General features: G+C 50.0%; 1 protein-coding gene across 4 annotated transcripts in view; it reads left to right on the top strand.

The window, feature by feature from the left end:
- The first annotated feature begins 5,205 nt into the window (after positions 1–5,205).
- Positions 5,206–16,564, top strand: part of CD6 (CD6 molecule) — a 36,017-nt gene continuing 24,658 nt past the window's right edge. For all 4 annotated transcript variants that reach the window (XM_028117924.2, XM_028117923.2, XM_028117922.2 and 1 more), the window contains exon 1: positions 5,206–5,348. In XM_028117924.2, the coding sequence (XP_027973725.2) occupies positions 5,288–5,348 (61 nt within the window). In that variant the 5' untranslated portion in view covers positions 5,206–5,287. The remainder of the gene's footprint in view (positions 5,349–16,564) is intronic.

The raw sequence follows: 16,564 nt of genomic DNA, 5'->3' as shown, positions 1-16,564 counted from the left end.
TTCCTTTTCTTCAGATAAATACCCCAAAGTGGAATTGCTGGATCGTATGGTATTTCTATTTTTAATTATTTAAAAAAAGTTTTTTTTAAAGATTTTATTTATTTGGGGCACCTGGGTGGCTCAGTCATTGGGCGTCTGCCTTCAGCTCAGGTCATGGTCTCAGGGTCCTGGGATTGAGCTCTGTGTCGGGCTCCCTGCTCGGCAGGAAGCCTGCTTCTCCCCCTCCCACTCCCCCTGCTTGTGTTCCCTCTCTTGCTGTGTCTCTCTCTGTCAAATAAATAAATAAAAATCTTTAAATTTATTTATTTGAGAGAGACAGAGAGTTGGCGAGAGAGAGAGCACGAGTGGGGAGGAGAGGGAGAAGCAGGCTCCCCGTGAGCAGGGAGCCCAACACAGGGCTGGATCCCAGGACCCCGAGATCATGACCTGAGCCGAAGGCAGACACTTAACCAACTGAGCCACCCAGGTGCCCCTATTTTTAATTATTTGAGGAAACTCAATACTGTTTTCCATAGCAGCCGCAACAATTTACATTCCCAGCAAAAGTGCACAAGGGTTCCCTTTTCTCTACATCCTCACCAGCATTTGTTATATTTTGTCCTTTTGATAATAGCCATTCTGACAGGTGGGAGGTAATACCCCATTGTGGTTTTAATTTGCATCTCCCTGATGATTAGTGTTGTTGGGCATCTTTTCATGTGTCTGTTGGCCATTCAAATGTCTTCTTTGGAAAAAGGTCTTTTCAAATCCTCTGCCCATTTTTTAATCAGATTTTTTTTCTATCGAGTTGTATGAGTTCTTTACATATTATAGATATTAACCCCTCATTGGACATATGACTGGCCAATCTCTTCTCCCTTTCTGTAGATTGTTCAATCTCATTCTTAGAACATATTTGAGGTAGACTTATTTTCTTGGCACTTTGAGATAGTATTCCATTGTCTTCCAGCTTCTATTGCTAACATGAAAAAGTTAGCTGTAAGTCTACTTTGTAGTTCTTTCTAGCAAGTAGCAATCTTGTTACCACAAGTGATTGGTGTAGATTTATTTATTGATTGATGTGTGTATGAAAACATTTTTATTCTTTTTTTTATTATTTCTCTCCCCCCCCCCGGTTTTATTGAGAGAGATTTCTTTTTATTTAACAGGCAGGGCATGGGGAAACTTCTGGGATCTGAGGGCTATGTATTTCATCAGTTCTGGATTTGACCTATTCACCCTGTTCCATCCTCTGTGTCTCTTAACTTCTGTTTCATAGTCTTCTCTTAGACACTTCTTTGTCTCTCTGTGTGGCATTCTAGGTAGGTTCTTCAGACCTACTGTCCAGCTCACTAGTTTTCTCTTTGGCTATGTTAGTCTGCTGCTTAATCTGTCCATTGGATTGCTAGTTTTGAAGATTCTATTTTTCATTTATAGAAGTACTATTTTTTCCCCCAAATCTTCCTGGTCACTTAGTTCCTTATCTATAGTCTCTTGTTTCTTATCTACAGCCTCAATTACCAACTGTATTTTTTTAAGCATATGAAACATCCTTATTTTATATTACGTACACCATAAGTCCAGTAGCTGAAGTGTTTGAGGGCCTGGGTCTGTTGCTTACTGCTTTGTGCAATTCTCATTTACAGTGCCTTGTTGTGATGGTTACTTTTATGTGTCAGCTTGAATGATCTGTGGGGTGCCCAGATATCTGGTTAAACATTATTCTGGGTGTGTTTGTGAGGGTGTTTCTAGGTGAGATTAACCTTGAATCAATAGGTTGGGTAAAGGAGATTGCCCTCCCCATTGTGGATGGGCTTTGTTCAGTGAAGGCCTGAATAGAACAAGAAGGAGTAAGAAAGAATTGTCTCTCTCTGCCTGTCTTCAGGTTAGGACACCAGTCTTCCCCCTGCCTTTTGACTCAGGCTCTGACTGGAATTTACACCATTGGTTTTCCCAGTTCTTGGGCCTTTGGACCTGAACTGAAATGATATACTGGCTCCCCCTGAATTTCCAGCTGGCCAACTGAGATCTCGGGACTTTGTTTCCAACATCACTTGAGACAATGCCTTACAGTATATTTCGTATAGGGGCTCCTAGGTGGCTCGGTTGAGCATCCGACCCTTGGTTTTGGCTCAGGTCATGATCTCATGGGTCATGGGATCAAGCTCCACACTGGACTCCACACTCAATGGGGAGACTGCTTGAAGGTTCTCTCCCTCCACCCCTCCCCAATACCCTCTCTTTCTCTCTCTGTTTTTTAAAAATCTCATGTAAATTCCATTAATTCTGTTTCTCTGAAAAACCCTGATTAATACATTTGTATCCTGTTTTTTATTCTTTCTTCCTTCCTTCCTTTCTTTCTGTGCATGTGAGCTTACATTCCTGGGAACTTTTCCGTGGGAATTCTTTGAGACTTAAATTTAAGGTGAGTTACTTTACTTCAGAGAGGACTTTTGCATTTGTTTCTGCAAAGTGCCCTGGGAACTGCTATCTGCTTTATTATTGTTTTAAGATTTTATTTATTTATTTGACAGAGAGAGAGACAGCGAGAGAGGGAACACAAGCAGGGGGAGTGGGAGAGGGAGAAGCAGGCTTCCCGCCGAGCAGGGAGCCCGATGCGGGGCTCGATCCCGGGACCCTGGGATCACGACCTGAGCCGAAGGCAGACACATAATGGCTGAGCCACCCAGGCGCCCCATGCTATCTGCTTTAAATTCTCCTGTTTTTCTTTGCTTGTTTGCGGTGGTGGTGTTTCTGCCTCACAAGTAGTGTGAATTCCCCCTCAGACCCAATTGCAGGTGGACTTGTGGTTAAGAGCATTTAGGGATAGCATTTCTTTTTCTTCCACTCAGAGTCAATGCTGAGCCAAGCACATCCTCTCTCAGATCCCTTTGAGAGGTGTTTTCTTTCTTAGTTCATTCACTGTGGATGTTTTTTTCATTGGTTTTGCTTTAGGGGGTAGGTTTCTGATTTTGCTTTTCATTTGCTCAGGCTCTAGGTTTTGTCTCATTAAACTGAAATTCTTGGCCACCTGGGATCAGCAGGTACCTCAAGGCAACCTCCGCTTCTGCTCTCAATTATCTCTTTGGATTTGTGCTTTCTTGTCATTTTGGCCTCTGATAATTATTGTTACCTTCTTGCCACCTCAACTTTGCATTTTTAAGGATTTTTACAAATATTTTGTCCCCCTCCCTTTTTTTGGTGTTTTGTATCAGGAGAACTTTTGGCATATACTGCTTATCCTATTGTCAGAAATGGAAATCTAGCCATCCTCTCTAGCCCATTCAGCTGCGTTTCTTCTAGGATGCTGCTCATCAGCAGGAGACCTCTCCTTGTGTTCATCTTACTCTGGCCTGTGGTTGGGTCACCTGGGTTTGTGAGCTCCGTGCTCCTTGAGGGCAGGGATATGGTTTCCTGTCTTCACCTTCCACAGAGCCCATGCCAGAGTTCCCCACACCAAAGTCTCCCTAAGTGTCAGTTGAACGGAAGTGAACCCAGGAGATGGAGGCCCCCATCGGCTGCCTGTGCTACCAGTGACCTCCCACAAGAGGGCAGCCTCCGCTGGTGCCGGAGTCAGGTCCACCCCATAGGTCTGGGCAAGGTTTACGGTGGAAGGGCCTGGCTCTCTGTGGCTCCCAAACCTGCAACGTCAGATGCCCCCTTGGACTGGGACCCAGTGGAGAAATCCTCCCCATTCCACAGATGGGGAAATGAAGTCGAATGGGGAGGAGGGAAGTGTCAGGCCGGGCCAGGTAAATCTGAGAGGTCATACAGAGAAGGGCCAGGGCGGAACCAGTCTCCTCTGGACTCAATTTCTTCAAGGAGACTGCTTATACAAGCAAATTAAGTTTTCTGTTCTTTCATTCACTCAATAACATTCATTCAGCATCTACAGTATGCCCCACAGGGAGTGCAGTGGTAAATTAAACACACTAGATCCCTGGGGCGCCTGGGTGGCTCAGTCTGTGGAGCGTCCGACTCTTGGTTTTGGCTCAGGTCACGATCTCAGGGTTGTGCGATCCAGCCCGGACTCGGGCTCTGTGCTCGGTGCACAGTCTGCTTGCGATTCTCTCCCTCTCCTTCTGCCTCTCCCCCTACTCACGCTCTTCCTCACCCCCTTCTAAAATAAATAAATAAAATCTTTAAAAAATAAAAACCCACACGAGGGCGCCTGGGTGGCTCAGTTGGTTAAGCGACTGCCTTCGGCTCAGGTCACGATCCCGGAGTCCCGGGGTCGAGTCCCGCATCGGGCTCCCTGCTGGGCGGGGAGTCTGCTTCTCCCTCTGACCCTCTTCCCTCTCATGCTCTCTATCTCTCATTCTCTCTCTCTCATATAAATAAATAAAATCTTTAAAAAAATAAAAAATAAAAAAATAAAATAAAAACCCACATGAGGTCCCTGCTTTCTTTAAAAAATAAAAACCCACAACTCAGCATTTCCGCAGCAGCCCTGGCATTTTGCACCTGCCGTTCCTTCTGGCCCTTCCAGAGGCCTCCCACCACCTCCGCCTTTTGAAATCCTGTTCATCCTTCCTGGACCAGCTCCCGTGCCTGACTCTCCCTGAGGAATGAGCACCCAGCCCAGTGCCTGCAGGTGGGGGTCCTGTAGCCTCCTGCACCATCTCAGGGGACACTTCTAGCCTGTAAGGAGATGGGGAGACAAACCATCCCTCAGTCCCTTCTCCACTGCTAATTCTCTGAAGGGAATCTGAGGCTCTCTCCTCTCAAAAGTGCAAGACCACACCCTCCTTCCTAGCCATTAACACACCCAAGGACAAAGTAAATTTTGGGATTTTATCCCAAAAGAGCTGGATTTCCGTGGACTGGGACAGGCCGTGGGGTCATGCATCCACTCTTCTTACATGCATTGGTTGAGCATCTACTATGTATCGGGTCTCCAGAAAGGAAGCATGCCCTCTCTTCCCTTTTCCTTAGGACACACTTGGAGGAAGTATGTGTGTGTGTGTGTGTGTGTGTGTGTGTGTGTGTGTCTCACTCTGTGACTCCTGGGGTTCAGCCACCATGGGTGGGCTCACAGCAGAGGCAGCTGGGCTCTCCCTCACAGCCCCTGTGATACCAGCCTGGCTTCCTGGAGACCAAAACCACAAGTAGAGCACAGAGGCGTAGAGACACTCAGAGGCTGGGTTTGGTCGCACGCGTGTAAAGGAGTGCTCTCTCGCGCGCAGACAGAAAGTTATAAACAGGAGCAGCAAAGGTCCAAGCGGGTGTGAGGAACACATAGCAACCACAACCCCCTCCCGACCCCAGGATGGCCCTTCCCACTGGCAGGCACGCGTAGCAGTCGGAGATGATCCCAGACATGTGGCTTCTCTCTACGATCATCGGATTGCTGACAGCAGCCCTCTCAGGTAGGACCCCTCTCCCACCTCCTGCCACTCGTGCTGGAGGACCTGGGTCCTGGTCTCTTGGCCCCCTTGCTGGTCATGTTCTCACTCACCTTTCTAGAGCCTTCTAGCCAGGACTGTCCCAGGGAGGCCCCAGTTCTGTCAATGGCGACTGGGGCCTGGAGAGGCTCCAGGAACCCCCTGGAGGGGCCGGGGTTGTGCCTGGACGGTGCTAGAAGACTCCCGGGCACGAGATGATGTGGGCAGCAGGCCTGGTGTCTCCTCAGCAGGCTCCCAGGGTCTGAGGAGGGAGACGCTTTCCACCGTAGGTTCGGGAACTCCCCCAGCCCTATTTCTTGGCAACTCTCAGTAGGGAGCGGACTGCCTTCCAGAAAGGTAGGACCACTAGTGATTGTATTCTCGACCCCAAAAGCTGAGGCTCTGGACTCACTAGGCTTCTGCCATTCACGGTATTACTGTCCAGACATAGACCGTCGGGGAAGCCAGCAGGTGCCGAGGACAGCCGGTAGCTCCGGTGCAGCCAGTAGGGGTAGTTTAGGGCACAGATGAATAGGAAAGCGCTTCCTTCCCCATCCTGAGCTCCCCCTGAGCACCAAGGCCCTTCGCAACCTGGGCAGGAGCATCAGGTGGCCAGAGAGTTTGGGGGATGGCTGTGCTCATTGGATACTGTTGGCCTCTGCTGCATGCGGGGTCCAAGCTGGCAAGAACCGGGCAGCGGCCCATCCTGCCTCTGTTGGGACCTCACAACTCGGGGGTGGGGAGATGCATGGAAACAGAATTCTGGGCCAGGGAGTCTGGGCCCACCTAGCAGGGGAGATCCCAAGTGCTTTCACTTTGCTTTCAGAAGGTGACCCAGAGAGGCCCCATCGGGAGGGGCATCCAAGCCGACTAGGAGAAATGGGAGACCTGGGGAGTTTTTTGGGGTGAGGGCAGCTCTTCTCTCTGCCTCTCTCTGGAGGCACATGCTCCTGACCCCACACTGGTTCGGGGAAAGCGATTTAGCTCTGGGAGCGGGAAAGTGTGCGCCTTCGGCTCCATGTGGGGCGGCTCGGTTTCTCCCGCTCTGCCAAGAGCACCTGGAGCTCAGCCACCTTCTGCCCCTGAGCGAAGACAGACAGACGGTCAGAGGGGCGATTCTCCCACCACCACCCTCTGTCCTTTCCCACGAGGCCCAGCCACCAGCCTCGGCTCGGAAAAGTCTAGGAGCGAGAGGTCTGTTGGCCGGCCCCGGGGCCCTGGGGAACTGGCCTGGAGCAGTGCCTGACAGCAGCTGGGACCCCAGGGCCCCAGCAGAGCTCAGCGGGGTGAGATGAAGGGGCTCCTGGAGCCAAGGTCCATCCAGCCGAGAACTTTTCGTCCGCTCCTGACACTCCGGCCCGGCCCACTCCACCCCCAGTACAGATATTTACTTTGTGTTTCTAAAACTGCATTTATAGCCAATGGCCTCACTTGTTACTAATACTAGTTTTGAAAGGAAACTTTATGTCACTACTGTTAAGTGGAAAACTGATATCATGTGTCAGAAGTATAAGGTGAAGGTAAGCATAAAAATAAGTGGGGATGGAAACCAATTTCTATTACGTGTTAGCAAAAAGTGGAAAGGATGCAAAGACCCTGGAGCCTGAAGCCTACATCTGTGCTCTCTGTTGAAGGGGGGATGGGGGATGGGGTTAAAGACCCCCCGCCCCCAAGTTGTCATTTTCTCCTTGACTTTCCAGGGGGACTGAGAGCACTTGGAGCAGAGAGTAATTTCTCTGCCATGAGATTTCACAGCACTAAATGCTGCATCCTTAAAGCCTCTGAAGTGTCCCCCGATGGTGTCTGTCCTCCTGCTGAGAACCAGGGCCTGGCAGGAAGGCTGTGCAGGCTGAAGGAAACTGCGCTCCAAAGCCCAAGGAGCGGGGTAGGGAGGGCCAGAGCGAGCCGATGTGGGGAGGCCGCTCCCCCCTCTCCCAGCCCACCTGCCCGAGCCGTCCTTCCCTCCACCCAGGTCCCGCAGACCCCCGCCCCGGCAGAACCGGGCCCTCAGTGGGCAAGATGGACCCAGATCTGCTCCAGGGTTCTCCTTGGCAAAATCAGTGTGCCGGGCAGATCAGGTTGGGGAAAGGAAGTGAGGGCCTCCCAGGAGAGAAAGAAAAGGAAAGAAACAACAGAGAACAAGGAGGGAGGAGAGGGGCCAGGAGAACGAGGCCCACAGGGAGGTCCAGGGCCTCCCCCCTGAGCGCTGCAGAGCCCCGACCGGCCCTGGGGGCCCCAGCAGGCACGGCCAAGGCCTCCCCTCGCCTGCTCCCCTTTGCAGTCCCAGCGCCAGGCTCCATCCGGGGCCTCACACGGCTTTCTCTGGCCTGGCTGCCTGGACTCTGGCTTGTTCTCTCCTCGGGCTTGGGTGTGTGCTATTGAATGACCAGGGCAGGGACCACACTTTCCCATTCCGCTGGTGCTCCCTGGAGGCCTGGGTCCAGGCCCAGTTTGTCCCCCTACCCTCCAGTTTTGCGCCTCAGTTTCCTGATCAGCCAACTGGGGACAAAGAGGCAGAGAGAATGAACTTGAAGCGCTGGACTGGGGAGGACGGGGTGGGGTCGGGAGACCGTCGGGGACGGGAGGCCCGGCCTCTAATTCACCATGCATTCTTCTCTGATCTGGTTTTTGCTCCAGGGAAATGGGGTGCTTTGGGCAGAAAACCCCTAAGGGCTCGGTCAGATCTAACATTCTGGGTGCGAAATAGTAACAAATAACCCGACCTTTCCCCCAAGGGCCGTGCAGAGGTCCATCTGGCCCGTGGTCGGTGAGGTCCTGCGGCGTTGCTTTCGTGTACTAGGAAGGCCATTTGTGGTTACTCTAAGAAAAGCTTCTTAAATGAACAAATTTTTAAAAATCGGGTTTTTGGGGCCCCTGGGTGGCTCAGTCATTGAGCGTCTGCCTTCGGCTCAGGTCATGATCCCGGGGTCCTGGGATCGAGCCCCGCATCGGGCTCCCTGCTCAGCAGGAGGTCTGCTTCTCCCTCTCCCACTCCCCCTGCTTGTGTTCCCTCTCTCGCTGTGTCTCTCTCTGTCAGATAGATGAAATCTTTAAAATAAATAAATAAATAAATAGAAATAAAAATCGGGTTTTTCCCTTCACTTGTAAATTCATTATCCAAAACTCATTTTATTTCTAAGTCCAGTAATTTTTAACAGTGACTCTCAGGGAGCCTTCAATTAATATTTCATCAGATCAGGTCGAACGGAGCAAGCTTCCTTAAATAATAAATACCACTCACAAATGCACATAATTGAGTGCCCTTAGATCTGTGATATCCCATACAGCGACCACCAGAATATGCATTTGAAACGTGGTAGTCTGAGTGCACAAGTGTTGGAAAGATAACACACAGAGCAGATTTTGAAGATGTGTTCAAAAAAAGAACATCAAGTATCTCATTAATAACTTGTTTATGCATTACGTGTTGAAACGGTATTTTGCACAGCTTCAGTTAAATACATTTTATTATTACAATTGAGTTGGTCTGTTCCTTTTTGACTTGTAAAACACATGGCCACTAGAAAATTATAAATGACCTATGTGGCTTGCGTTATGTTTCTACCGGAGAACACTGCCTTAGATAATCTAAACTGCATCTACAAATTTAATGAATTTGATTCTCTTATAAATGCTTCAGGGGCGCCTGGGTGGCTCAGTCGTTAAGCGTCTGCCTTCAGCTCAGGTCATGATCCCGGGGTCCTGGGGTCAAGCCCCACATGGGGCTCCCTGCTCTGCGGGAAGCCTGCTTCTCCCTCTCCCACTCCCCCTGCTTGTGTTCCCTCTCTCGCTGTGTCTCTCTCTGTCAAATAAATAAATAAAATCTTAAAAAATAAATAAATAAATGCTTCAAATACCTCTAAGAAACAAGCCTTTTCCAAGGACTTCGTAGAATACTTTCTGCTCTAAAAAACTAACGTTTAAACAGAGTGAATATTAAGTTCTCTTAAACATTCTAGTATTGTTTACAGACGTGGCCAAATTCTCTTAAATTTTTTAAATTAAAATTTCAACTAAAGTCAGTTACTCGGTCACACACGTAGGCTAGCAGCCAAGTGTTCGTAAACATCACAGATCTAGGACTTTCTGCACCAACACACAGCAATTGATCCAACTGACACTTAGCATAAATGTATCATCACTGTGGGTTTCCATGTACTTCCACCATCTTTATTTTGAAAATTCTAGTCTTCTTGGGCTTCAAAGCCACTTACCAAGAAGAAGAGGACTGTCCCAGAGCAAATAACTTGGGTGATCCCCGCAGATGGGAGTGGCTTTTAGTGGACAGCAATGAGGTCAGCTTTTTAATTGTTTTGCCGAAATGTGAGATAGGATTCCTATGCGCTGCGGATGGGTGCGCAGTGCGCTTTTGGATAGCCTCTGCCTTCCACTCAGGCTGGTCCCTTGACCCACGACCTCTGGACCCAAGTTCTACAAACCTAAATCTCAATGTCTCCCCCACCCTCAACCCAGAGGGCTTCACCACTTGATTGGATTTAAATGAAACAAATGTGTTTACGATTCTCTTCTTCTTCCCTGCTGGCAAGACGGCAACTGATAGATGTATAAATAATATATGACCGGCATTTGTACATTTCTACCCGCTCAGTCTGGCTCTCTGGTCACAGGTCAATGACTGGTGGGGCCATTAGCCATCAGTCAGTTAAGCGTCTGCCTTCGGCTCAGATCATGATCCCAGGGTCCTGGGATCAAGCCCCGCATGGGGCTCCCTGCTAGGCGGGAAGCCTGCTTCTCCCTCTTCCACTCCCCCTGCTTGTGTTCCCTCTCTCGCTGTGTCTCTAGAGCTCTGTCAAATAAATAAAATCTTAAAAAACAAAAACAAAAAACACACACACACGAGGGTCAGCCTGGGATAGGTGTGACCACAGGTACAATCCAATGACAGCCAAAACTACGACCCACTGCAGGGCACTTTCCGATCTCTGAGCAGCAGCTAGGCTGATCCTGTCCCGCCCTGACATGGGGGCAATTACCCCATTCTACAGGTGGGTCCACTAAGGCTCAGAAAGTTATGTATTTTGTCCCAGGCTGGTGGCTGGTGTGGAGTTTAAACCCATGTCTGTAGGTCTCCAAAATCCACATTCCCCATCACGGGGCTACACTGCCTTCAGGAGCTGAGAGTCCGAGGAGGGAGAGCTCGGGCCTCCTGGAAACATGGGGCGGCTTCCCAAACCAGGAACCCGGATGTCTCAGGGGGCTAGACAAACGGAGGAGGCTGGCACAAAGACGGTGTTAAAAATGAGTGCACGTAAAAACTGCTGAGGTCTGAGTAAAATGTATATAGGCTAGTTAGTTTGTGTTGCATCAGTATGAACTTCCTGGTTTGGGTAATTTACTCTGGTTAGTTACCTAATAGTCACTATCGGGGGAAGCTGGGCGATAGGTACATGGGCCTTCTCCATGCTGTTTTGCAACTTCTTGTGAGTCTGTGATTTCAAGATAAAAAGATGGGGGGGAAGGATTCCAGGCAGAAGGACTGATTTGAGCAGAAGCCTGGAGGTCGGACAGGCAAGGCAAAAAGCCCCAAGGGGCTGGCTGCAGGGAGGGGCTGACCAGTGGGCCCTGCTGGCCCTAGAGGGCACGCTTTCTTCCTCCTGACTCACCTGCACTGCTGTGTGAGGAGGCTTCGATGAGCTCGGAGTCATGCAAATGCCAAGCACAGTGACTGGCACGCAGAAAGCACACACATAAACTGTACATTTCAGGAGGTTAGGGGAGCAATCGCAGGGGTGACGGCCTCCTGGACCACACTCTGTACATTTGTAAGTCATGTGAGAACTAGGACATGTTAACGTTATTACCTCCATTTTACTGATGAAGTCGCTGAGGCTCAGAGAGGGGAAGGGACTTTTCCTAGGTCACACAGCTAATAGATGCACAGCTGGTAGATTGTTGACTTGACCTTATGACTCCTAATCCATGTTCTTTCCCAGCCCTGGAAAATAGGCAGGGCTTGGACCACCGACCCCATCCCCCTCAAGATTTCTCAGGGAAGGTCTCCCCATTCTCAGGAGACTTCTCATCTTACCCACTGCCAGATTCGCTGTCATGGAACCGGGGTAAAAAACAAAACAAAACAAAACAAAACAAAAACCTTGAAGCTACTTGTGAGTCAGAAGTCACTTCCTGGATGAGTACCCTCTCTGAGCCTCAGTTTCCCAGACTCTAAAGCAGGGTTGATGGAAACCTCCAGAACCCAGGTCTGGGATGAGGCTCCATGAGATGTTGGCTATGAAGTACTTGGGGAAATCTGGGGCTCCTTGGGGGGTGCCAAAGAGCCCCACGGCCATAACTGCTGCTGGGCCTGGGGCCAGGCAGGACCTCGCAGGGACAGCAGAGAAAGAACAGAGAGAAGCCCCAGTTTCTGCCCACCATTTTGTAGATTCCTGTGGCTTGACTACCTTTTGCCAGAAAATGGCCGCCAAGGGAGCCTCCGAGAGGCCCGCCTCAGCAGGGAGGCAGCGCGGAGGGAGAAGCCGTAGGGCCCTGGGGAGATGTGGACTGGAATCCCATAATAGGAAAGTGATCCCCTTGCTTTCCCCTGGTCTCCACCTGTGTTAGGAGGTGGCGGGGCACATTAGAAGCTCCACCCTATGTTTCCAGGCTTCCTCCAACCACTCCATCATGGCCGGGCTGGGCTGGGCTCTCTGGGCAGTGCTGACAGATGCCCAGGGAGTCTACGCATGGGGCTGGGGGCCACAGGCTGTGTGAGCGAGGAGCTGGGGGCTTCTCAACATGTCTTGGGGCTCTCACCTGAGCACCCCACTTCTAATCTGGAAGTCACCTGCTGAGCGCTGAGTAAAGGAGGACACGGAGGTGAAGTCACTGTGCCCTCCCAGCCTCACACAAAGCCAAGCATAGCTTTGGCTTTTATAGAAGCACAAACTGATAGAGAGCTCCAGCCATGTAGCCAGTTGCTGTCAGAATGGGGACCAGAGTCACTTTCTGGTCACCGTGTCCCCCGCCACCCCACTGCCTCTTTCGAAATGGAGCTTGGTGGGGGGAAGGATTTTATCTATGCTTTAGTATAAATTTTAGTAGGGTGCTCACCTTGTCTGGGAGGGGTGCATGGGAGCTGGGCCGGGCCGGGGACAGAGGTGGGAAACCACCACGCCCCGGACAGGGAGGAGGTCCATCCCCCACTCTGCTTGGGAAGATTCACTTTCCCCTCCTTCCATCAGCTAAACTAAAGTAAAGGCACTCTCCAAATGAATTAAACTCCCTGGAGAAATGTGCTGCACTCTGCAGACAGGATTCTAGAAATTTCATGACAGTATCTGGGCTGGAAGAAACCCCAGAGGGCCACCATCTACTCCTGTTTGTCGGAGGAGAAAACCGAGGTGCAGAGTGGGGGGTGAGGTGCCCGAGCTCACGGAGCCGGGGTGGGCAGCCCGGTGGGCGGGAGCCGTAGCGGGGGTCCTGTGTTCTCGCAGCCTTGGGCGGTGGTCCACCGTGGTCTGAGGGGAGCACGGGTGACCGGGGCTCTGGGATGTCAGCTTGGCAAGGTGAGGAGCTGCCTTCCTACACGCACTCTTCCTGCACACATCCATGGCAACCCCGCCCTCAGCCTCTGCCTTCTTTTTCTCTCAGGTCTTTTTTCTCCCCAGCATTTTATTTCAACAAAATTTCAGACTGGCTGAGAAGTTGCAAGTTCCATATGCTCTTCACTCAGATTCCCCAACTGTTAACATTTTACCACAATTGCTTTACGTTTTCTCAGCCTAACCATTTTTTGGTCTGCCTATCTCTTACTTTTGGCCTGAATCATTTGAGAGTAGGTTGTAGACATAAGGTCCCTTTCTCCTAAATACTTCAGTCTGTCTTTTTTTTTAAAAAGGACATTCTCTGATCTAACCGCGATACACGTGTCAAAATGGGGTAGCTGATGTCAATACAACATTAATAGATAATCCACAGACCTTTTTCAGATTTTGCCAATTGTTCCAATAATGTCCTTTAAGGCAAAAGAAAATTCTAGTTGGGGTACCATGCTTTATTCTTGTCTCTCTCTATTTTCCTTTAATCTAGAATGTTTTCTCAGATTTTCTTTCTCTTCCATGACATTGATTCTTTTGAAGAATATAGTCCAGTTACGCTTTTTTTTTTTTAAGATTTTATTTATTTATTTGAAAGAGAGCGTACAAGCAGGGGTGGGGGGTGGGGAAGCAGAGGGAGAAGCAGACTGCTCACTGAGCAGGGAGCCCGATGCAGGGCTCGATCCCAGGACCCTGGGATCATGACCTGAACCGAAGGCAGATGCTTAACCGACTGAGCCACCCAGGCGCCCTGATAGTCCAGTTATTCTGTGTAATGACCCTAGTCATGGTTGGTTTGATGATTCCCCGCAAGTGGTCGTACCTCTTGGGGCAGGAATAGAACAGAAGTGCTTGGTGTTCTCAGTGGGTCGTATCAAGAGGCCCGCCGAATCAGCTTGTCCCATCTTGGTGTTCTAAGTTTGATGGCTTGGCTAAGGTGATGTCTGCTAGGTAAAGTGACTCTTTTCTTCTTTGTAACCAATATGTATCTTGTGGGCAGATTCTTCGAGACTATGTAAAAATTTTAGTCCCCCTCAAACCTTTACCCACTAGTCCTAACATGATTGATGATTCTGGCCTGAACTGGTTATTATCAGCACCGTTTCTGGATGGTGATGTTATAACTCCATGACTCCTTCTACAAGTTTAGTCACTGACTTGGCCCTCTTTGCTGGTTCAGGGGGTAGGAGCCGATTGGCTCAGTGCCTGGAAGGCTGGCGTTGATGAGCCCATCAGGTCGAGCCTCTGGCGGCTGCCATCTTCCCGGCCTCAAAGGTTGGAGCTCGGTTCACTCTTCTCTGCTCCCAGGGCCACTTCTTTCCCCACCTACAATTTCTGCCCTTCATTTGTTCAGCTCCAGCTCCAATGTGGGGCAGCATTTTCAGCCACTGAGGATATGGGACAAAGCCTCAGACTTCAAGGAGCTTCTATTTTAGTGGGGAAAATAGAGAAATGAGCAAGCATGTTTTAAAACAGTCTCATATCAGAGAGGAATATGTGCAGCAAGGGAAATAAAGCAAAGCAAGGCAGACGGAGAGTGAGTGGGCTGGGGGTCCTGGTAAGTCTTCTGGAGGCATTTGAGCAGAGATGTGAATGATGAGATTAACCTAGAATGCTGAGAGATCGAGAGATCAGGGAGAAGGACCTTCCAAGTGGAGGGAACACAGGCATGAAGGCCCTGAAGTGGAACGGTTGGTGGAGGTGCTGGAGGAGATTGCCGAGGGGGAGGGAGAGCGGAGGAGAGGGGCAGGCTGCAGGTGTTGGCGAGCACTGCTCACACAGGGGCTTGGAATGAACCCACAGGAAATGGGAAATCATCAGAGAGTTTTAGATATCAAAGGATGTGATCTGATTCACCCTTATGCGTATACAATTATTTAACAACCCTTGACTATGATCAACTCCATATTTAAACCTAAGTCAGCTTATTAAAACCTAGAAATCTTCTATCACCATCATGCATCTCCAATAAATATTCTTCAGTAAATAGAATATGCCCGTATAAACAAAACACTGAAAACACAGTGGCATTAAAGAGCCTGCTACCCAAGCCTGGGTCACTCTCTCCTTGCACAGAGTGTTGTGTTCAAGGCTTGTAATCCCAAGCCCTGATGAGCAGCAAAAGGACGATTCCACTTGCTGTGGGATTTAGTACTATTTGATATCCAATCTTAAATTGTCTGGTTTGGGAACCGATGCGCTGGTGGCAGGGTCAGGTGGGTGGGGGCAGCAGGGACAGAGGGGGGCCGTGCTGTGATGGAGGGAAGTGCAGTCTGCGGAGCATCCTCACACCAGAAGCAGTCCGAGGCCAGAGAGCTGCCTCCCACTCCGGCAGTCAGACCCCAGCTGGCTCAGTTGGCCCATTTTAGCACGGAGAAACTGAGGCTCCCAAAAGGAACAAGGATGTACCCAAGGTCCTAATAACGGCTGATCTCAATTCTACTCTCTTTCCTTGTCCCTCCCACCCAAATCCAGCTGAAAATTCACACCCACTGTACACATTCGTCATCCTTATTGTAAAAACGTTCTTACAACCACATGAAAAGAAATCTCACCCAACTCGTCCTTTCATTCTTGAAGGAGGAAGTTTGCAAGTCCCCAGAGCGATGTGGGTGTTTAGTCTCGTCGGCATGAGGGCGGGTGTGCAGAGGGGCATCGTGTGGGCTTTGATCGGTCTTTGTCAGGGTGGCTGTGAGAACGTGGACTCTGGGCTCTGGGAGGCGAGCGTTTGATTCCAGGCTCCAACACCTTCTCTGTGGCTCTGGGCAAGTTCCTGAACCCTCCCGAAGGAAAACGGGCACACCCGAATGCCAGCTCCTCTGTTCTTACACTCTAGGTGGGCTTTACGCCCTCCCTGAAGATCCTCACAGACCCCTTCCAGCCACCTGCCTGTGTGCGGGTGGGTCTCGGGTCCAGCCATGCCAGCATAAGCCGTGAAATGGTTCCAGGCAGCACTTGGGGGGTCAGAGTCTGGCCCTCTGGAAGTGAAGGAGGGGCTCAGGCATGTACCTTGTGAGTTCCCCTCTTCTCCCTCCCAGAATCCCCTAAAAGCTCCCATGGGCTCTCCCCAGCCCCTGCCTCTTGTAGGCAACCTTTGTTACAGGAATGGGTGACTCAGTTTTCTAGAGCTACCATAACTCAGTACCACGGGTTGGTGTGTGAGCAACAGAAAATGTATTGTCTCAAGCTCTGGAGGCTGAAAGTTCAAGATCAGGAGGTCGGCAGGGTTGGTTCCTTCTCAGGCTGTGAGGGAGTGTGTTCCGGGCCTCTCTGCTAGCTTCTGGTGATTGCTGGCTTTCTTTGCCTCTCTTTGGCTTATAGAAGCTCCATTCCCATCTCTGCCTTCATGTTCACATGGCATTCTTCCTATGTGCATACACCTGTGTCCACATTTCCCCTATTGATGAGGACACCAGTCCTATTGGACTAGCGCCCACCCTAGTGACCTTATTTTAACTTGATCACCTCTGTGAAGACCCTATCTCCAAATAAGGTCACATGCTTAGGTATTGAGATTAGGACTCCAACATATCTTTTTTTGTGAGACACAATTCAACCCATAGCAGTGTGTGTGTGTGTGTGTGTGTGCGGCTCAGGGGTGGAATTTCTGGGTCATGACTATGGAAATGTTTTCTAAAGTGGTTG

This window comes from Eumetopias jubatus, unplaced genomic scaffold, assembly GCF_037043125.1.
Source record: "Eumetopias jubatus isolate StellerSeaLion01/CBP00866 unplaced genomic scaffold, mEumJub1_p1.0 scaffold_13, whole genome shotgun sequence".
NCBI classification, from domain to species: Eukaryota; Metazoa; Chordata; class Mammalia; order Carnivora; family Otariidae; genus Eumetopias; species Eumetopias jubatus.
The sequence above is the reverse complement of the archived record's forward strand: the minus strand, read 5'-3'. Positions and strand labels throughout refer to the sequence as shown.